This window comes from Bombus vosnesenskii, unplaced genomic scaffold, assembly GCF_011952255.1.
Source record: "Bombus vosnesenskii isolate JDL3184/JDL3185 unplaced genomic scaffold, Bvos_JDL3184-5_v1.1 scf7180000013273, whole genome shotgun sequence".
NCBI classification, from domain to species: domain Eukaryota; kingdom Metazoa; phylum Arthropoda; class Insecta; order Hymenoptera; family Apidae; genus Bombus; species Bombus vosnesenskii.
In genome coordinates, this window is record NW_022882931.1 from 4,994,055 (window position 1) to 5,018,225 (window position 24,171).

The window sequence follows — 24,171 nt, forward strand, 5'->3', positions numbered from 1 at the left end:
TTCTTATTTCGGAAGAAAGAGATAAGTCTAAAGTATAAATACGTTGCCCATCAGCCTCATGGTACTAATCTCATCTTTTTATTTGACTTTACATTTAACTTTGAGTAGAACGAAATATTTGAAATATTCATGATATAATATTCGGAACACCGAAGATCGTCACAATATCTTTTGTTTCGACAATTACACCCAGCTACTGTTGAACTGATTTACTATCTTTGAATTTAACAAGTTATCTTCATTTTCAATCCACTTGTATTAAAATTTCCTTATTTATTCGCAACGCAATATTAAAATCAAGAAATGAACAAGAGTATAGAAAAAGCTTGTGGTTATTTAGGTTTCAATGGTAGCTTTATTAGTATCCTGCGCTTTGTTCCAGCATTTGGTGAACATTCCAGTTCACTTCTTCGAAGCAGGCCTGTAAAACGCGTTGCCTTGTTTCAGCTCTGAAGAAGTGAATAGAAATGTTCATAGAAGATTGGAACGTGCATAATTGACTAATAAAAGTACGATTAAAACCCAAAAGTGAATACTCATAAATATGCCATTTAGCTATCGTGAAAGTTTAAAATCTAAAAATCGAATACTTCTAAATGTAAACAGTTATCGCATCTTTCTCCTGTAACCTTCAAACAAAAAATGTAACTTATTGTGTTCTTCTCCTTTAGTCTTCGTCGTATATTATATTTCGTCGTATATTTAGTCTCCTTTAGTCGTATATTGCCACACATAATGGTATATAACACCCAGTACATTTCGTTTTTACAATAGAATTGTATTACAGTTTGTAGGACGGTTTATTGTTAGCTCGTTACAACCGCTTGACAAAGCTTTTCTTTCGGTACACTTGGCTGGGGGATAAAAATTCTGAAGAAAGTTAGCCGGTCTTTTAATGACTGGAGAGGGTTTCGCAAGGGATGGGTGTAAAGAACAAGGCGCGTATCCTGAGGTCGTCCCAGAACACGTTGCCTGCGAGTTTATTAAGAAGAGCGTTCGCTTCTTATCCCCTGATACTGTAAGTGAATATTATCTTTTACAACAGCCAAAGACCGGTATATTTACACGATAAGAAAAGTCTACAGGGTTATTTTTTTCACAAACGGGCCACAAACTCGCGAGTAATTACACCCTTTCGCCCTTCTCTCCCTTAATCTGTCCCCACCCTCTTTTGCTTTTAGATATTCCGTGTCCGTTTGTAAAAGACTTGTAAATCAAATATCTCCACCTGTGAAGCTTCTCATAGAAAAGGAAAAAGTTCACGCAGATCGATATGAGTTATCGAAAGTTTCGCTTGGTAACGTGTTTGGCCGATGTTCAAGGTATAATCAACGATCCGGTTCAATAGAGCGTGTTCTTTCTTATCTATAATTACCATAGGTGAGGCGAATTTCCAGACTATCGACGGTTCGATCTTCCAGTGTTGAGAATTCGTTTTAACGTGTTATTTCGTTGAATACTTGTGGATTCCTAGGGTTCTTTTTACGAGAAAGTTATTTCGTTACAAATTAAGATGAACAATTTAAGATGAACTCTGAACCTACAGCCAGAACGTGTTGTGTACTCTTTCATAAAAGAATGACATTTTACATAATTTCCGTACTAAATTTTTCATTCCTTCCAATGATAAACATTTCTTTATGTTAATATAATAGTATAAAAATGATATTAAGTCCATGCCTTGTTACAACAATTATAATTTGTTCTCCTCTGAAGTTTGTAAGGTTTGGAATCCCGAATTAGAGTTAAATCAATTTTGATGCAATGTTTATATCTTTTCGTTTAGAGTTATCCTGGTCTCGTTGCATGATAATTTAGTTTACTGGAAAATATATCTGTTGATATGGCGAAATATTTTCGTTTTTCTTTTACAATATGATATTAATATATCACGTTGAAGTTGTAATATTGTAATTGAAGAATCTTTGAGATTATTTATGTAACATTTAATCATTTTATGCGATGCAATATGGAGTATTTAAATATTTTATTTAATTGATATGATAATCACATACAGGAAGAGAAATAATTTTATGTTATGAAAAACACATACATGCGCTTATTTAATAAATAATAATAATCGATATTTAGAGGGATTTGCATGTAGCAATGTGGTTAAGAGAATTACTGATAACTGTAAAAGATGAAGTAGCAGCTGTAAAATATTATTCATTTTCTAGATGTTAAATGTATTGGAGACACGTACAGATACACTTGTATCTTGTAATGCAATTGTAAAAAGTTGCTTCTTTTTCTAGATGCTAAATATATCAAAGATATATTTTAAAAGCAGAATTAGTTGTAAAATGTTAAATTTTTCTAACTGCTTAAATATATCGAATTATTTTCATATTTTAATCTGCCAAAGGAAATTTTCAAGCATTTAATTCGTAAAATTGCTTTAAAATATTTAACTAAACTGCCCATTTTCATGTCGAATTGTCCTCTATATTGTGCATAATTTATTCTATTTTTAATCCCATGATTGTATTTGTGTAAAAACTAATATTAATTTATATAAAGCACGATGATAATATTTTGATAAATTTTCGATAGGAAATTGTGTTGATCAGTGAATAAAGAGTTATATTCTAATAGCCTTCGTCGATTAACAAATCTATACCTTTTTAAATATCGAAAATCAATAAGCGAAGAGGAATGATTTCAGATTTAATTAAACTCGCGAGAAACGCGTCACGAGAGTGTAAAAATTTTAGCCGCAGTGATTATTCCTTTTTTTTTTCTTCCTTCTCCCTCCTCTTTCGGTTGGATCCAATAAAACGAGTTTAGCGAAACACGTCTGAGATTTTATTCAATAACCGACGCGTATATAGTCGATTTCATTGGCACAAAAGGAGTACGCTTGTGTTTGATGTTTCCTCTACATAAACCACGGTTGCGTTTAAATATTCTTATATCGAGAGACCATTGATCGTGCAATTCTCCAATCGTTCGACCAATAATATGTTGAAATAAAATACATCGATATATAGAGTGTCGTAGGATTTAACAACCAAATATTTTCAGTATATTCTATGGGTTAAATTAAGAAAAAGTGTTATATACAATGATTCATGAACATATTCGGACATTTCTAGATATTTTTTATGTACTCTATGTATTGTATAAAACGTTTTGAAATTTTATTAGCACTATAACGAGAAACAACTATATATGTTGGAAAAATTTGAAACGAATCCGAAAATGAGCAATAGCTATATATACGATATCACCAATAGACATTAATCTATCGTTACAATATGTTTGCTATTTCTATCTAATGAGAAATTGAACTTACCACCTCGTGAAGCTATTTTGATTTTGCTTCGTCTCAACGAAGCAGTCAACTATTTGTATTAATTCATCAGATGTGTCAATACTTGTTTGATGTATTTTTATTTTTTGAAGTTATCCGCACATAAAAGTCAAGGACACTGACATTGGAGACGATATTGGGAGTCTTATATGATCTTTTTCATAAATTTTTAAATAATTTATCACTGTACAATTTTTTTACTTAATTATAACCATGCAATGTATTGATATAGTTTGACTATTGATTAGCCTAAATACACTCTGTATATGCTCAATATTCTGCGCGCATACTCACGTTTTTACGCAATATACGGAAACGAAAAATTCAATTAAACCTCTATCGAATTGAAACCGTGCACACTGGCAAAATATATAACCGGTTTAAAGCTGGAAAATTTCGATTTATAGGAAACATCGTTAAATGTTTCTCTCGCGAATATAGACGACGAAAAATATTACTTTTTTAACTTATTTGTTTTATTTATTTTCAATTAGAATTTCTGTTTTTTTTTATTTTATCCATTTAACGATTTTTTTATCATCCGATGGAGCTTGGTCCTCCCGTATGTTTTATAACCGAACAATCTACTATTTTGCAGCGATACGAATTTTGTTTTGTTCAACGAGTGTCAATCCCCGTGTTGACGGCAAATACCGTATTTGCTAATATTTGTTTAAGCTCCTCCATTTGTCTCCCAGGCTTTGCTTCGTGTTACTTTTATCCAAGTATTTCTGATATTTCACCCTCCTTCTTCTGGCTTACAGATATAAAAAGTTTCGTTGCTTATTTTTCGGTTTGCTGTAAAAATCAACTAAATTCATAATTTTGTCTCCGCCCCTATCGTGTTCGTAAATACAAAGTATACGACCGTTTTTATTTTTTTTTTTTTTTGCATGACTGGCTCTCTGCTATGGGTCAAGTGTCGACGACTCAACGAAGGATCGTTTGACGAGAGACGGATTCTCTAGTAGCCCGTTTATGGAATATTTCAAGCACCATTCACGTGCTAATAGGCATGAACGAAAATGTTCTTATGCAATATACTCTTCTATTCCTCATTCTTTGACATCTTTTTATTTGATCTTAATTAACGTTCGATTGACGTTAGAATGATAGCCTGCATCTTTGATGTGTTATATGAAAATTTTGTTTCCATTTCGATGGTTAAATCATCATACAGGTAAAGGAGAAAAATCTTTCTTATTCTGAGCAATATCTCTTCCATATATAGAGTGCAAAAAAGTATAAATTGGCATTTTCAGTATGTCTGACTATGAGCCGATTATTCTACTTACCGTGACGTCGCGTCAAAAATAATTCTTAAATAAAGCTTGGTATATAAATTACTGCAGTCTAACCTACCATATTTATAAAAATAGTAGTATAAAATACAAGAACACTTAAGCTACTAGTCGATGCTCTGACTGCGCATGGATTATTCTACCTACTACGAGTACACGAAAAATAATTTATAAATAAAGGTGCACTTATTGATTATTGAATTGTATTTTCAAAGTTGTTAAAATTATATTCTAGAATGATATATTTCATCTAAAGAAGAAAAGTTACGTTATTACGTTATAGGGGGTAAAATTGGGATCCTTCAAAAACTCGATAACGCTGACGTATTTCCTTCTTTAACCCTTTAAAGTGCACTTGTTATCTTGTACTATAATGTCACCTCATATCGCGTGGGATTTTATAAATTTAATACTTCATTATAAATGCAAAAATTGAAGACTTCTCGAAAAAATATTTTTTATACAATTTTATAGGATAAAATGATAACGTGAAAGGTGGTACTTTATCTTAATAAATTTAGCGAGCTCCTGACTAGTTGAAGAACTTTAAATTTTATATCCTAATTGAGAGTAACATTTATTAACCATCTTTTCATTGATTCATTTTCAATAATAATTTTCGTAGATTTAGTTTCAATTTCCAGGTTTGACTTTAGGATATCAGATTCAAAATTTATTTTGTGCTTTCAATCGCGTAATTATTTTCATTACGAAAGCTCATTTAATTCGAAGCTTGAATTTTTTCAAACGTTTGTTCCACAAACGAGATCGACCCCTGCTTTTACGCGACGCGATCCGTGCTGCAAAGTACATTCTTAAAATAGCTGCACAAGAGAAAACATTTGAAAGAACACCTACCAATAATTTATTAGTTGCGAAATGTTAGTGGCGTGCTTTTAAGCAACGCGAATGGAAAAAGAGAAAAACGCTCGTAACAGAAATGCAGAAATATTTTGCTTCTACACGGACAAACCAGAAATTTCACAATTTCTTATTGTTTCTTTTTAATTCTTGTCATTTCTATAATATAAAACAGAATTCACACCATTTGTTCTAAACATAGAAAATTTAAACAAACCGGTTATTATTCTTCTAACAGATTTTCTACGAACTTCACTTCGATTTCACCATTATTTTCTATTTGGTTTGATCATTTCATGCACTTAAAATGGAATCAGGATCAGAATAAATATCATTTTCGCTTCCTCGGTCGATATATTGAACATTCAAACTTGATAATGCAAGCATTAACGATGCCATAAATAATAAAACTGATGAACAGTTCGAAAAAACATCGATCGTAGAGAAATAACAATTTCACTAATGATTTATTCGATTATAAAGGACTACAAAGTTTTTAACCAGGTAAATTGGAAGAAAGAAAATTGTGAAATAAATTTAAAAAAGATACAATACATGCATCTTTAGCAATAACTGTGTTAGGTGGCACAGATTGCTCATCTAGAAACACTCGTAACAAATAACTGCATTCATTCCTCGCACGAGCGTTATCTTTGCGTATTTGTGTGTAACCTCAGTCCGAGAATTCGTGTTTCTCGGTGGAAATTAATCCGTATTTAAGATCATCCTCGTTTACACGCGAATAATAACAACATTCGTATGTAAGCGTAGTAAAAAGAAAGCTCGTAATCAAGAGTTCGTGTTTTCCGATATCGATTGGATATTGGCGGGGAAATAAGGCGAATTGTAGTTAATTTATTCGCGTATATCTTCACGTGTTACTGAAACAAACCTTATGTTTCCAATTTATACAAACAATTAGGAAATTAGTTATTCAACGATTAGTCGTTGCGAGTACCTTTTATCACCCGAAATGATACCTAAACGCATATACATATATAATTGTTTGTTGAAATAATAGCAGTAACGTCGATGAAATTGTTAATTGGTTACTGCACTTTACTTCCAAGGTTTATTGTGTATGTAATATTTATTGAATAATGAAATAACAAAATATTTCGTGGATAAGAAAACATTTTTTTCTTGTAGAACCAGCGAAATAGCAGTAAATATACCGACGTATACCTAAGAATATATCTAAATAGTAATAAATTTATAAATTTATGAAATATTGATATTATCTATCGAGTTGCTAAGTGTTTATTACATGTTATATTCAGAGTTTACTGCGTATTATATCTTTTGTATAGAGAATGAAATAATTCGTTGAGTAGGAAACATTCCTTTTACGCAAAATTATCTTAGGAAATAGTAATTAGTGGAATGTTCGAAACATCGATTATTATCTATTCTGTTAATGCTAATTAACTTCACCTCGAGAAGTACTCGCATAATTGCATTACCACAGTGAAACAGTTGCTACGTTGTAATTCTACACGTAATTAGAAAATGCAGCGTATTGTTTTGCTTTTGAACACGCTCATTAATATTCATCAGAACATAGGTAAGAGTAACATGAGGAAAATTAGGGATTTTCAAATATTTTTAACACATTGGTAGAACTTGGGAACTAGGTCAGAAAGTTGCATTGTAACATTCAGCAGCGAAGCTTCTATTACACAAATCTTCCGTGATTTTATCTCCATGTCGTTATTAGCTTCAATCCCTGCTTCTGTATAATTCACACTGGATGGAAATTTCATTAGGTTCGTGGGAAATATGTGGTTAATTGTTATTCGGATTTTTCAATCATCATTATTCAATATAGGTATGTTTCAATCCTCATCAGCTTTTCAATAAGATGAATATTCAAACTTTAATGATATATCTTATTTGCTAGTTTTTATCAATTCGCTGTAACGTTATATGTAGATTGCAGATGTTATGCAAATCCATATTTTTGAAAATATGATTAAAAATGCAGAACCTTAATGGAAACGTGTTTAACCTACCAAGTATTTTATTACAAAAAATACTGTACTCTGGATATTTTATATATTTTTTCATATTATATTCATTCTGCGCAACTCTGCACTTCAAAATTCTTGAAACGCACAAAAATTCACAGTTTAGTTATATCAGTCGGAATATATATACTCATGTATATTTTTTAATCCCCAGTTTAATAATTTATCACTGCATTGCAGTTAAATTTATTTGATCACATGCATAATTTATTTGCATAGGTCTTCTAATGAATCTAAATTACGTATTCGAAAAAGTATATACATTATTTCTTAACTTCTAGAACTTCTTTTCTTATAAATAAAATAAGATTTCAAGAACAGAGTGTTAACAAGACAAGCGTTAATGATGGACATTTCAAAAATCGAAATAATACACACTTCCTTCATACAGTCTTTCTAAAAAATGGAAAAGAAGGATAACGTGCTTCATGACCTGTGCTTAATAGTACTTTCTTACTTTCTCCATTGCGTGTATGCTATTCTTCGACTAGTATTTATTACGTGCCGTGACATAAAAGTTCCTTTTTATTCACCGAAAAACACGTATTCTATAAAAATGTCTTCCTCATTTTTCATGTTTCGTTCTATAGTTTATGTATATTCTTGGTAGCCAAATAAAAGTAACTTTTAAATATTTATAGCGCGAAGTAATGTATGTTTCCTGTGTACACGTTTTGCGTTAACAAAGGAATGTTAGAAAAGAAAGAATAAAGAGCATAAACGAGAGTGGAATAACAACACTTTCGCGTCGGTATAGGCGAATATCCACATACACATGTTTTAAGTGCTGCTCGTAAAAGTATTAAAATAAAACCTGTTACTGTCTTGAATACCAACGAGATTGCGTCAGAAAATGTAACCAGGGATTCGAACATATAAAAATGTAAGGTACATTACATCGACCATCACTTCGTCGTGATGTTAAATGTTTGGGATTGAATGGTCAATTGAGCACAAGTAGTAAGAAACGATATTTCTCAGATGTTGCACTTCCACGGAGTAAACGGTGTTGTTATTCTTACACTACTATTATTATTTACTGTAGATTATAGAATGTAGAAAGCATGTATTGAAAATAAAATACAATAAAAATCAAATTTAGAAAATAAGAACACTGATATATAATGATATATGGAACCATAAATACAGAGAAAGGAAATAGAAAACGAGAATGAACGAAATGACCAAAGAAGAGGAAGTATAGAGAAGAATTTGAGACACAAATGATTAAATGTTAAAATATTATTATTTAAGCTCAAATACAAGTTCAATTCTCACGAATTCTACCACACTTGTGCATAGTAGCGCACGCCTAACCAACTTAGTGCAATAACTAACAACTTTTAATATGACTCTTACATATTACTCAAATAATATAATTTAAGTTGTCAATTAGATTCGACTGATCTGGGCTGGAGACATCAAAAGAAAAATTTCTTTAAAAATAAGTATTATTAGATTTCGATGAGACGTTCTTAGAAAGAGTATCCATTCGCAGCAACCTTTAAGCGATGAGACCACGTAGATTATAAATTGTGTAGCAAGTAATAGAGCTAATTGGCTGCATTCGTGATTGGATTTTTATTTAATTAGAAAGTTTATTCGACTACCAGCAGAAGTGCCATTGATTCTTAAAATTGTAATGTATCAAATTTGCCGGAAAATTTTGGAATTTTCTTTGGTTCTACGATTTCATTCTTTCTAATAATTTCCATTATATTCGACAACTTTTTTTAATGTAGTAGATTTTACTTGGAATTGCATTTTGGTCAAGCATTTTCCAATCAATTTTAATGATTGATTCGATTCAATTATTTCATTTCCAATTATAATAAAAATGAACTAGTATTCTACGTATACATATAACGTTTGTGATTATTAGTATCCTCTTCTACACCTCATTCATAATATGTGGAAATTTAATTTTACAATAATTCCAACCACTGCTAATATTGTATTCTTACTTAAACTAAGTCGATAACATCGCATGTGACATGAAAAAGCTTGTTCATCTGTGATAAAAGACCACGCGAGTTGAAGCGAAAGCTTATCGACTCGAGTTTGCAGTATGCGACGACTTTACCGACAGACGATATTTGAGTTATCAGGATATTGTAGAAATCTCTTCGGAAGCTCTGTATCGACACGATCTTTATCGGAACATTTCTATTTTCCACATCAGATTTTAGAATTTGAAAACTGATTGTCATGGAGAATAAAATCGCAGAATGAGAAAGGAAATTTGCTTGCCGATGCCACATAAATATAGTTGTATGAAATATAGTTCTTTTTAGGATTTTAATCTCACGAATTTCTTATTAACAAATAATTATCTTTTTAAATACTAACTTTAAAATTAAAATAATAACGAATAGAAATTTAAGAAATTTAATTGAATTTAGTTTTCGACATATGAACTTCCCAAAAGCCATAAACTCGGAGCGGTCATAGAGCAAAAAATACTCTAGTTTTCGTTTCTTTCTTCATTTCTTCAAATAAGTACACGTTTTTAATGTTTAATTTTCAAGAAATAAATTACTTACTGACATAAATCCATTTAGCACAAAAACATGACACAAATGGAGAATTTTAGGGAAGATATAAAAAACAGTGTTTGTCGTATCACCAATTTTCTATAATATAATTTTCAATTTATGGAGTTAATCAACATGACTCCTGAATGGCTTATCTGGCATATGGATGAAAAATGTTTTGATTCATAAGAAATTAAATTTTTGGTTTCTAAGGAAATTGCAAACATAAACGTTACATTTTACACAGTAGATTCTATAAATCATAAAAACAGAAGTAAACTATAACCTTTTTTATCAGATTTGGACCACAAATGAATAAGATGCTAAGAGTAAACGGTATTCATCCTGATATCCGTGGATTAAATATACTTTTCAAACTTTACATCAATATTTGCGTTTTCATAAATCGTCGAAAAAGATATCGGTTTGCCTTTTTCTCTCTTTGCAAAATAGCTTCTGCTATCGAGAAATATCGAGACTGCTCTCGAGATACTATTTGCACGTCTTGTTCCCTATCTTCGTATTCATGTCGTATCGAAATCATCGATTGCTCGATTATATACAATGCTTGTCGATTCGCCCCTACGTCATGATCCCTTAGAAATACATGAATAATTGTAACGTCCAAAGTAAATTCGCTTTTGTCAAGGATTACGTTGTGTTCCTTGAGAACATTAAGCTTTAAAATTCGTAACTTGCATCAAAGTCGAATTGACAGAAAATTGTTTCGCTTATTTCAATTTATTCGTTTCGTTAGGATCGTGACAATCGCAAACTGCTGTCTTTGTACACGGCTGACAATTTGCTCTAAGAAATTGGATTGTTTCAGATGTTTAGTCTAATAAGGATTAAGTGGAAAGGATCCTTGTTAGTTTCATTAAAATGTGCAATTTAATAAATTAGGAAAAATGTCTCTGTGGCTTTTTTTGATATTTTGTCATCAAATTTTTAAATTGGATCCAATTACAGTCGCAGTGAACTTTCTTTAAAACTTTCTGTGTTTCAAGAAAAATTTTAGCATAAAATTGAAACAATGACTGTTTCATACTTTCTTGGAACTTCGAAAATTTTTTAAATGATGGAAATAACAATTAGACCGAAAATGCCTATTTATATAGTATATTCTCTTTAATTTTTCTAATAAGTTCTAAAAACTAATTCTTTCTTATTTGTCATTTCTTATCACTGGGTTTCTGTCCTTTTATACGCGAAAACTTAAATAGAGAGAACTTCTTTTTGAGGATACCAAGAAAATATCCCTTGAATTCTGGACGATCTTCCTTATGAAATTCAGATTACATCGGCAATATATTTTAACTCTACATGTGTTCCATTTATTCGATTCCGTGTCCTTTTGAGAACACATAAATTTTTATAGACCGCAGAGGACAGTTCTTGCTTAATACTCACATACCTTTATTATAAATTGTGAACGAAAGGAAAGCAATTCCTTTGAATAATTCTCTTACTATTTCCTTTGCAAATAATCAGTAAAGAAGGATTTAATTTAGTAATTTCAATTTATTCCTCTTTCAGCGTGGAGATATGTGATATTGAACAATAGTCTACGTTTCGAATAGGGATCATGATTGCTTCGAGAAATAGAGGATCCTAATTACTCAATTCCGTAACAGCGAACGATGTCGTGATATAATGCATATCCATCACGAATGCAAACTGTCTCGTAGTAAACTGACACAGCGATACCTCCGCTATATCGCCCTCAAGAAAATTGAATTCTAAAGAGCTTATCGTTTAAAACCTCCGCAATATTAGGTGCTTGTAGCGCTGTATTTCCTTCGAAAATTAATCTAAAATGTAAAAAACGTTAGAAATTCGATGACTATTAAACATTTTTATAGAACCAGTTAATTTTTTGAGAATTTAATTTTGATTAAGTTATGATCAAAATTTTATTTATTAATTGTTAATTAATGATGAAACAAGACACGACATACTAAAATTGCAATCGGTTTTATCAGATACAAATAAATTTATCGTACATGCAATCAATAACTTGTTACTGTATTTGTGTTAATAACTTACGACTTTACAATGTTTAATATATAGCATTGAGCACAGAAGGATTAAGCTTCGAGATTACAATAAGTTCCATGATCATGTTTAAAAATTGAAAGCTCCATTATGAATATTTCCAGGTAATCTATGTAGAATGCATTAAAACATGATAATAATTCTGAATCTATGTTAATAATCTTCAAAGTAAAATTCTGTAGTAGCGGCAAATTGAAGGAGACTTAATAGTCTATCGTGTCTTTCGTGTTTTTAATTTCATCATCATTAATTTCACATGCTATTCGTTCAATTTTCTATTTATTTCATGCACTTCGTCTATTAAAGAGCTATATAATGGTACACCACAAAAAAGTTCCTATATGTCTCTTATCCATCATTACGGTACCTCGTAAAGGTACTTGTATTTTTCATAGAAAGCATTTAGGTATATGTTACATGTGTTATATAAAACATTTGGAAGTTTTGAGTCTTATTAGAATGCTAATGAAATTTCATGCTTCGTATGACACATATTAATACATTTATGAAAAGTGTGAAAAATTTATCTAAAATTCCATGAAAATGTTCAACTACTTTTGTGTATTTTCGTTAGTGCAGTAGATTATTCTTTCGCCTGTGCCATCCGTCGCGATGTAATAATCTGCTGTTGTATTGTTCAGGGAAAAGAGTGTACAAGAACGTAAGAGATGAAGAAAATTTAACCCTTGAACCGTAGAGGTGGGTATTTCATGTCTAAGTTATTTTGACCGAGTCGAGTTGCTCGCAAGGGAGCAGGTAGAAAACCTTCTCAGCCCCCTGCCTAAAAAAATTATTTGATAAAAGATTTATGATAACCTTAATCCAAAACATTTGAAGATATTATACGAATTTTTTGGGATTTTTCTAACAAGTGTTGCCCACTGAAAAATGCATCGGACACGAAAGTCGGAGTTAGAGTTATAGTTAGAGTATCGTAAGAACGTTTATAGTCTAAGGGTGAACTTTTGACATTTTGAATTTTCCCGGGAACGGAAATCGTTTATTAGAATCTTTCGTATTTCGGACGTTCAATCACCGCAGAATAAATTTGGTGATCTAAAACTCGGGGCTTCAAGTTATTATCAAGTTGTCCAACGTATTACGCGTAGTTTGCTATGCCGATATGCTTACTGGGGCCGATATTTCTACAGTACGAGTGCGTGGAACCCCGATATAAGTCGCCGGGGTTCGATGTATGTGACTTCCTCTTTTACAAATAAAACATTAACATTACATCCTCGTCTCAAATAAAACATTAACATTAACTGTTTATCATATTAAATTCTTATTACGCTGAATGCATTTTACATGTTGAGAATTGTGGATCCTAATCGCCGAAATAAATATGTAGAAACTTTCATTACACGTAGAGATGATAAAATAAAAAAATTTTTGTATTTATTTAACACCTGATTTACAAGAAAGTACAAAAGATAACAATTGCAAGAGATTCACTGGCGCACCACCTATTCACCCGGGTGTACCTCACAACATTTCAGTATGTGTATGCAAAGGTATGTGTTACTTCCGAAGGAAGTACGATAGTTACGCTTTGTTTGCTGTTTATATAGCAACGTACTGCTTTTGCGACAACTAGAGAGAAAACAAATATCTTATAGGCCACCTTGCGACACATCCATGTACTACAAACGCAAGAGTACTTATTATTTATTACGTCAAAGAGCTACATAACAGTGCATCACAAGCAGGTAAAAAGTTCTTTTACGTCTCCCATCCCTTAATTAGCATACTCTGCCTTTTGAGTAGTACTTAATAGCACCATCTAATTCATGTTTTCTACCTGTATAGGTTATATTCGCTTCATGTTATTCGCTACGTTTACTGTATTACCTTTTGTTCGGTAATAACGTGTAGACGAAGCAATATCGCATATATTGTGAAAACACAATAGTAAAAAACTGATTAAAACAACATTGTAGAATATTTTAATCTTTTTCGTAGAATTACGAATAATTGAAATCTTTTATTTCGCTACAATTTTCCAAAGCGAAACTTTCCAAATCAATCGTTTTCTGGCAATAGTATATTAAGAAATCACATATCAAAGAATGCGTTTAAAGAATATAGTAAAACATTTTATTTGCTCTTCGTTTTCTATTATGAAGCGACATTTTGAGGTTGAAGATTGTAAAAAATTATAGGGATGCAGATCGTCATGTTAAAAAGAGCATCTAATTATGGTATATTTATTTTAACGGAAAACAACAATTGATATTTGATACTGGCGTATCAATAACAAAGACTATTTATTCTGTCTGTATATTTTATCAAAGTGTGAAGCAAGACAAATGAAAAAGATTATTTAATTCAAATGGTGAGCGAATGAGTAGTAGAATGAGTCACTATAGTGGCACGTCGTAATGACATTCGCGAAAGCCACTATAGTGGCACATTGTACCTAAGTGGTTAAATCCATAAAGGGAAAAATATCTTCGCTAATGTTTTCGCTTGTTATCGTATACAAAAGATTTTCGAACAATATTTTTAGAGGATGTTGAGTTGAAAGTTTAGCATACCGGATTGTAGGATTATTGTGCACGTTAATTAAAATTTTGCACGTCCCTAATTGTTTTAATCGCCTGTGGAATTACGTACGAATGTCGTATCTTATCTTATTTGGAAAATGCGACTGAATATCCAACAACCTTTTAATTTATCTATATTATAAATATTTCCATAGAATTTTAATCCACGTTACACGGCTGCAAAAATTATCGAAGTGGAAGATTTTAAATAAGACATAATAAATTGAAATTTTATAATAAAGTGAAATAGCTAAAGCAAAAGAAAATAAACGAAAATTTAAAAAATTAATGCAACATTTCTATATGTTTAATGTAAAAATTCTCCTAAATTCACAGAATGGTACATAACTACATAATAAAATAAAAATAAAAAATAAAAAAATAAAATAGTATATAGTAGCACATAATAGTACACAGTAATACATATGTATATTTCATAAGGATGCAGCAGGAACACAGGATTTAACTTCCAAAGACTCGCTATAAAACTTCTAGGGATTATAGACTAAAGACTTTTGCCTCTCGAAGATCCCATTTTCTCCAAAACTGCTGCAACATGCCCGGTGATTTTTATTTAATATCGATACATCGGTGGTGCAATCGTTATCTCTGTTACACTGTTTCCAGCAATGCAGTTTTACAATTGCCGCATCGCCGTCGTGGTTTGCATTCACACGTAGGAAGCGTGAAACGCTCGTGGAATCTATCAAACCGCTTCGCGGCATCGATCGATGCGTACAAACGGTAAATTAAGACCTTGGCATTGACAAAATATCTGGGTCCGGAGTATATTCCAATGAACGGTGGAACGAAGCTTTGAAATCGTCGTCATATTTACTTAAAAAAAAACCAACCTGATAATTTCACTTGCTAAATCCACTACATCCGACCAAAGAATATAGTAATAAAAAAAAATTAAAAAGATATAACAAAGCATCTTTTGCAATGTCTGTTCGTTCGTTCGTTTATTTTTGACTCAACAAAGCTTTCTTTTGCTTGATTTATATAGTAAACACGATCCAGACATTCCACGGGATATAATAAATTAGCATAGAACACGGGAGAGAAAAAGGGAGAAGTTAGGAGAAAGTTGCTGAAATTTCACTGTTGCCTCGGGAAATAGTTCGTTAAGAGACGAAATTTTCCATACAAAATGTCGCGTCCAGGGTAGCTCGTTATTTCTTTGAGTTACTATTCGCGTTAGGCGCCAACTTTTTCCGCTAGGGAGATATGTTCAAGTTTTGTAAAGTATCTTCCTCCAAAAACAAACCCGACTTCGCACGAAGACTTTAAACTATGAGGTAACGATGGGCCGAGACTTGTCCATTCGAAAAGTTTTGTAGGAGAACATAAATGACAATTGTAATTTTCGTTTCGTTTTAAACAAAAGCAAGCTCTCATGTTTTATTCTTATAATACAACAGAGAGATCTTCCATTCCTCATGACGAATGAAATTAAGTTGAAACGGAGGTAAATTGAAATTTAGAGGAATGGATTATATATTTTTAATGCGTTAAAAATTTCTAAATCTTTTTATCTTATCTATTTATTTTATTTTATTGTTATATTAGAAATTAATTAAATAAAACAGAAAATAGAATAGAATGTTTAGAATAAAAAGCTGTTTTCAATCTCAGAACCAAAGCATAGAAACTCCGTTCAGTTTTTTTAGATTTTCTATTATTATTTTAATGGTTATGAAGATCCGATAACATTTTCTACAATTTATGAAAATAATTCACATGAGAATCGATCATTTTGTAAAAGACTTACGGAGTGTAATATTTTCATAGTAAATAGAAGATATGCCTGTATATATTATAATTCTATGTTATTATAGAACTACTAATTTATCTTAGCAATACTTTGTTTATTTTATAAATGCTTAGGAATTAATTAAATTTGAAAATCTTACATCTTTTTTCCATTCTCATACCAAATGCTACCGTACCATGGGTATAGTCACATTTGATGGAAAATATTGGGAAATACTGCTGACATCGAAAGATCAATTGAGATTGGTTATATTATTTGAAGAAAGAATAGGCAGCTTGTTTTAATTGCTTTTTATCCCTCTTTCAATACCACAAGATTGTTCATATTGACTTTGATATTTATTTAAAACTTCATCCTTCCGGTTCATGGCCATTGTTATTTATCATTTCCGAAACAATGGATTCCAAAGTAACAATGTTACGTAATTTTGAATACAATGTATTACGTGTAACCTGCATTTGCATATTTGCATTTTTTTCTTGTTTTCGACATCAGAAAGCAATTGAAGACCAAAGCTGAAAATCGTAATGTCACATTTTAAAATTCAGTATGTTAACAACCAGTTCCACCTTAAAGCTATTTTTGCATTTGATTTTGGGATTAAATTTGTGTCTTTGTCCGCTTCACAAACATTAAAAAAATGTTGATAACATTAGTTGCACAGAGTAATTAACCAAACTAATATTATTCGTTCTTTACAGCATACTGTGAATTTGTTAATAATTTTCGAAAGAATTATTTCTTATAGAAATAAAAGAATCTAGCAGATTATTCCTTTTTTATACTGTTTCATAGTTTTCTTTAGCCATTAAGTGACATGAAAGTTAGAACTTGTCATATTTTTCCCGTGTGGTTTCCAATGGCACTCAATAAAATTTAGATTAAACGGTGATTTTATTCAATTGTTGGTAGTCCTTCGTCAGATTTTCTACTACCAATTTCGACGGAACTTTTCGTATTTGCGAAGTGAATGAAATTAAATGGAATGCAAGCTTCTTCTCTTGTTTCTCATGGAAAGTTGAACCCGAAAGACGAATTTGCCATACGATGTTTCTCCCTTTTAACGCTCTCTTGCGAAGTATTGCTAAAGATATGGGAAAAGTTTCTCGAGAAGTAATTTGTAAGCACTTCTATTCATTACTCGACGAGATAACATTTTCAGGGTCGCTCAGAAGCAGACAAGTTCTGAATAATGTTTCAGCTGCATATCTAAAAAATAATATTTTTTTTCCTATTCAAATAGAACCAATATCCAAACTCGTAGTTTAATGTAATAATTCTCTTGGTGATTACGAAGATTATCAAAGTTACATATAATTCCGTATTTATAATTAAAATTATTAATACACTTTTTCCAAAAAATTTTCCCGAGCCTTAGAAATTCCATGATACGAAATTAGTCGAATCTATCTTTCGAAATATTTCGACATTTTTATATATAATTGATCTGCTCTCTATCGATTGTTACACAAATTTTTATCTACCTACAAATGAAGGGTGTGTTTACTTAAAAATTTCTTTTTCTATTATCTAATTCACCTAATAACGTTTCATGAAGAATTTATTGATCGAACATGTTTTAGAAATTTCTATAAAGAATCTATTTCAATGCACTTTCAATGCACTTTACATACAGATAATTTAACCAATATCTCCTAATGGAATTGTATCTATAAACGACACTCGCCTAATGGGTCGATGACGTTGATGTAATCAATCGAACCGAATAAACACTTCGAATCTCTAATAAGCTCCATCCGTCAATCACGCTATTAATTACTAATGGTACCGAGTATAAATTAATCAGCAGTCCTCAATCAGTAAACAAATAAACACGTGCATGTACGTACCTTTGATGAAATCTACAGCCATTTCCAAGCCATATGTATCCTTGTCGCAATCGTCGAGAATATGTGCACCAATCTTGACACCGGGCACGATTTCACGATCGTTGAGTGTGTCTAAGGTATACAACATAGCCTCGAGTGCTTGGACACCACCCTGTGGCATCACTGGACCGCAAGTGTAGTAGTCCTCTCTCTCGTGCACCATCATCAAACCACCCAACACTAAATCACCTTCTACCACAGCGCTGTGTTTAACTGGCCACGGAGGTTCCTCCGATTGCAATTTGTGCGAGGAATTATCCATATTACGTAAAGGCACATCTTCCATCGTCACACGAAAGTCTTCGTCATTTGGTTCCAATGACGTGACGATCGTATCGAAACTCAATAACTGATCCTCGTCGTTACTTAACGAAATAGTCGACGTTTCGATGTCCATTTGCATTTGATCGACTTCAGTCGATGAAAGCATTACGTTGTTTGTAGCAAGAAAATAATCCTTTGTAGTTTGATCCATTAAGGTCAGTACGATGGACGAATTCCTTGAGACAAATTTCAATGAATCGTTCAACGTAACTTGCGAAGCGGCAGTTGTATCGTTACCAGCTTCTGACAGCATGGGATCAATGTTTAGGGTCGGAACGTTGTTTTGACCAACCCCATGTTTATTCAGTATCGACGTGGAAGTTTCGCTAACTACCGTGCCCTCGACCTCCATAGTAAAATCACGTCTAAGCTTCGTGGAGGTTCCAATTTTCGACGATCTGGACTTTCGTTCTTTTGAAAAACGATCGTTGATCAGAATTGTGCTCAAGGTGGTAGAATCTTCTGACACTCGATCTTTAGGATTGTCCACGGTCTTTTTGCTCCTTTCGACAGGATTAACGTCTTTCGTAGTTTCATCAGCCAACTCGTCGGCTCCTTTGTCATTTTTCAAGGAAGATCTTATGGTCGGTTCATTAGCCTTAATTTCGTCGATGTTCGTCGGGGTATTTTGATCCAGCAGCTCTATAGGTCTCGAGCCAACAGATTTGTCTTTTCCGAGAACGATTAGGGAACCATTAAGCCGTCGTTGGTTACTTTTTCTTTTGTCGTGCCCGATTGATCTCGATTCCTGGCTGTCTGATACAGAGACCGCTTTATCATTGATTTTACTACTTTTTGAGACCACTTTATCATTGCTTCTACTACTGGTGTTTTCTTCTTCCTTAAAAGTAACGATTTTAGACACATTTGGTAGTTGAAATGGTATCAAAGACAGCTTCGACTCAGTTTGTTTCTCATTATTTACAAGTAATTGATCAGGCAGTGTATTTACGTTGAAATTCTCGGCTATTTTTCTTCCGTGTTGCATCGTTGACGAGTTACTGAATGGATCGTTAGCGTTCCTTCCGGTAACCTGGAAGAGGCCATTGCTCTTGAAGACAAAGCTTCCTTCGGCTAGACTGTTCATATCGTGCCTTAGATGCGTGGAATTCCTTTGAGCCGTAACCGAGCCGCGTGGTGAATTCACGAATACGTTCTCAGACTCCTTTGTCACGCTACTTAGCGTAGACCTTTCTTCCTCGCCTGTCTGAATAGCGCCTTCCTGGTTCTCGTCAATCTCCGCCCACGACGCGTCTAATTCCATTCCATCAATTAGATCGTTGTTCGTATTCGGACTCATTAACACAGATTCGTTGTTTGAATTTCGAGTGTCCGTGTTTAATCGCGAATTAATTGTGGTAGGTGCTGTTGATGCAAATTTTTGGTTATTTAGCGATTTCTTCAATTCTATTTTGTCAATCGAGTTTACACTTGTGTCTTGGATTGTGGAAGAATATTCATTGCTTGCCTTTAATGTATCCGTTTTTGAATAATTTCTATTTGGAATATACGATTTTACCAATAATTTGTTTATTGAATCTGGATTTGTATCGTGGTTTATTGAATCAGACTTATTGGTTAATGTGAAGATACTTGTCATTAAGCGTGAATAATTACCTTTTGATGTATTTGCGTCTTCTAATGTTGCTTGGTTAATTAAATCTAGGTGTGAATAAATTTCAACATTTGATTCTTCTAATTTTGTTCTGTTAACTGAAACCGGATTTACATCATCGCCCCTTAAACTGGATTCGTTACTCGATGTTAAAATATTCGCTACTAAATTTGAATAATTCCCACTCGATGCACTGGATTCTTCCAATTTTGTTCTGTTAATTGAATCTATACTGAAATTATGTCTTTTCGAATGTGATTCACTCCTCAACTTTGAAGTAACTGCGTGTACTTTTGTATTATTTCCATCCAATTCTTCTAACTTGTGTTTCCTTTGATCGATCAAATTTTCTGTGAAATTATCTTGAACCAAATCATACTTCAATTCTTCCACGATATTTCCCTCGTGGTTGTTTATCTCATTCTCCAAAGAACTCTTCATTGTTCCATGGAAAGTTCCATTCTCCAAAGTTTCGTCTTCAGGCAATGAATCGGTAGTATCACCGGCTAAAACGAAATTCCTCTTCTCTCGAATCGAAGAAGAATAGGTGCCTTTGTCTCCTAGGTCGTCGTGTCCTATCGTTGATCTCTGTTTCGGCGAGATTCCATTAAATTCGCGTGTATTCTCCGCGTGACGGCGCGCAGCCATTGATTTATGAGACGCTGAATGGTGCCGGAAACCCTCAGCTCTCGAAGAATGATGGTTACCGCGTCCTGTCTTGAATATGTCATTTCGTGGATCGCTATTCGAAAGCCTGGAATCACGTGGGGCATACCGCGGCCCGAGATTTATGTTTCGACTCGGTTTCTTTTTCACATACCGGACCGATCGTCTAAATCTCTTCTTACCATTCTCGCGTCTACCTTTCGATTTTCTTGCAATAATCAATTTATTCACTTTCAAATTCCCATTTAACTTTCTATTGAGAGAAACGGAGAACACAGAGTAGCCAGTTAAAAATCGTTTCTTAATGACTTTCTGTCTCTCATCTTGGCTCTTTGAATCCTTGAAAGTCTCCCCTAGACTAATATTTGGTATAATTTGCAAGGCATTCGCTTTATCAGATGTTTTTCTTTGATGAGAATCTCCCATTGAACGTTTTCGTTTTTTAACGCCTTTGATCTGCCCTTCGGAAGTCGTCAACGAGTCGTCATCGTGCGAAATCGCCCTGACGTGATCGTAATACGGATATCCTTTGTCCAGCAGCACACTTCCTCTTCGAATCGCCTCCGTCGTCGTTTTATGTTCTCGCGTCTTAGACGATTCAGGCAGTCTCACGCGGTTGATCCGCCTGGATATGTTCTTTATCGCGCCGCGAGGTATCCAGGAGGATAAACGCGGTTGTTCGGGAATTTCCAAGCTGAGACTGTTCGATCCTTCGGCAACTTGTTCACTAGACTCGCTTGCTCGAACGTTACGAGATCGTTCGTTGGGATCGACGAGTTTGGATTGGCGAAGATCGTCATGGATCGACCAATAGTTATTGAAGTTTTCACCAGGCAGATTTATATCGCTGAGCTTCGTAGCTCGCCGTGTTATTGCTTTCGTCTCGCCTTTCGACAAGATAGTATTTTTCTTATTGATGTGCAAATGAGATTGTAGTGGTGTTGTCGAGGTCGATGATTTTGATGAAATTGGAACTGATGAAGGATTTAAGTATTTCCGCGAATCTAAAGATGGTTTGTTGGAGTTGTAAGTTCCGTAAGTGGTTTTGCTGTGGTTAACCGGCAGCTTGGCGTTACCATAATCGAGCGGATAACGTTCACCCGCTAAGCTGTTACGTAGAATCGACAGCAATAGTGAAACGGCCAGGACGGCCAACCAACCGTTGTTCCGCCGCATCACCTGCCTTCCGTGACGAACATATCCTGGTCCTGAAAGCAAACGTAAGCATAGTAAGTTTGGATATATTATGGATTATTTGTTAACTTAACGTAGACGCAATTTGAACTATATAGGTTTAGTCCGGTAGAAAAATTAGTTTATTCAAAGAAATGGAAGTGGAGATTGAAAAGAATAAAACTTTCTTCAGTTCTGTCTTTAAATTGTATTATTAATGATAATTAAAGATTGACGAGAATAAACTTATTTTGATTTTAGTCTTCGAAGTTTACTATTAACGATTGCAAATTGAAAAGAATAAAGTTTGTTTGATTTCATTATTTCAGTTCTAGTATTAATGAATAAAGATTAGGAAGAATACGAGCTCCTTCGTTTCAATTTCTGAATTCCATTTTCAAGAATTAAACTGCGGATATTCGAGTATTTATGAGAAAGTCGCACAAATTTGAAGAATGTACATAACGTATACAATATTCATAGTACGACATTCATTTCGAAATTTAATGGATGGAACAAGTTCCTGTTAAATCTAGATACGATTATTGTTTTTCGAAAAGAATAATTAAGTTAATAATTTATACATTTTTGAACTACAATATATCCTTTAGAATGGATAGCTATTTTTTGAAACCACCACTAAAAGAATTTCATTCACGCATTCGATTTAGATATCAAACGAAAAGGACATAATATTATTTTGAAACGCGTCATAAAATTAAGTTTTACTTCTTGAGTTACGTTGACGAAAATATAGATTTCCATGAATATCTGTATTGTAATAATGAATAATATATAATAAATAATAAAGGTCATAAGCCATTGCCGAAATCATTGACACTCAGTTCTACTAATAGATTATAATAGGTCAATGGAAGTTATATAATCAAGATCACGAGAGAACCATCGTCAAACCATCGAAATCATGTAATAGATGCAAATCTACTTTCGTGGAATTTTTAATTAACTATCTGCTATTACGATCGTTATCGAAGTTATTAATCACGACGTATCATCGAGCTGAATATTCGAGCAAATATTGATCATTTTCGAAATTTCGGAATGTAGCCGCATTACTAGGACTCTTGCCATTAAATCCGCATTGTTGGGACGGATACTAAACCCTAACCATTGGCCAGTTAGGTTTGGAATATTGCCATTAGATTTCTTGCATCTGCGAGTGTTACGTTATATCTAGCTATATGCAGCTTTGATTGATTGGCACAACTCCAAAGACCATTTTGTATTTTTATGGTTTTATTTTCCTTTTTTTGGCGGATGGAGGGGATAAACGCATTTATACTGATTGATATTTAATTTGTTTAGCAAAGTTATAGCAAAGACTTCATAGACAGTTTGTGAACCAAATTCATTGTGTAATATTTTGGATAGGATTAGGACATAACAACATTGTCAACTTGATGTACGTACGATTAATACTAGTTCCCAAAGCAACTTTCGAAACACAATCTCTCGAAACGACACATTATCGTTTCAATGCCGTGCAATAATCCCCAAACTACTGTTTCATAAAATTATCCTTTCTATATTTTACTATCATATTTTACTATCATAGTATAGGATTATAGATTATTGCAGGGTAGTATAGGATAGATTATTGCAATTCAAGCAACTCTTACATTAATTTAACAATAGTCATTCCTTTCGCAATTTCATCGTCCATTTCTCGGTTCTCATTTCTCTCATCGCCTGGTTCTCATAGCATAGTCCTCTCAATAACATCAAATAAATTCCACGAACCTGATCAAACTATTTTCCAGGATATGCTTCTACTTAATTCACGGGAATCCTATCTAACAAAGATAGTTTTTTTCCTTCTCGTCGCGACGACCGTCGTCTTGAACACAAATCGTGACTGGAACTTCCAAACACGCATCCTGGCTTAATGCGTTCGTAACTAAATGCCCATTGGAACGATTGGTATTGGAAGGTTTCACCAGTATCTTTATCGACGAAAGGGATTGCACGATTGATAGGATTGAATCCTACGGAATGAAGCTCATTTCGGTTCGCTTTTGGGAATAGGCACGTCGGAAGTCTGTTACTGGATAAATTGATAGAATCAA

General features: G+C 33.2%; 1 protein-coding gene across 1 annotated transcript in view; it reads right to left on the bottom strand.

The window, feature by feature from the left end:
- LOC117231798 overlaps positions 1-22,115 on the bottom strand; it is a 174,302-nt gene extending 152,187 nt beyond the window's left edge. The window contains exon 1 of the mRNA XM_033490588.1: positions 18,268-22,115. Within this exon, the coding sequence (XP_033346479.1) occupies positions 18,268-22,087 (3,820 nt within the window). The 5' untranslated portion in view covers positions 22,088-22,115. The remainder of the gene's footprint in view (positions 1-18,267) is intronic.
- Between the last annotated feature and the right edge of the window lie 2,056 nt (positions 22,116-24,171).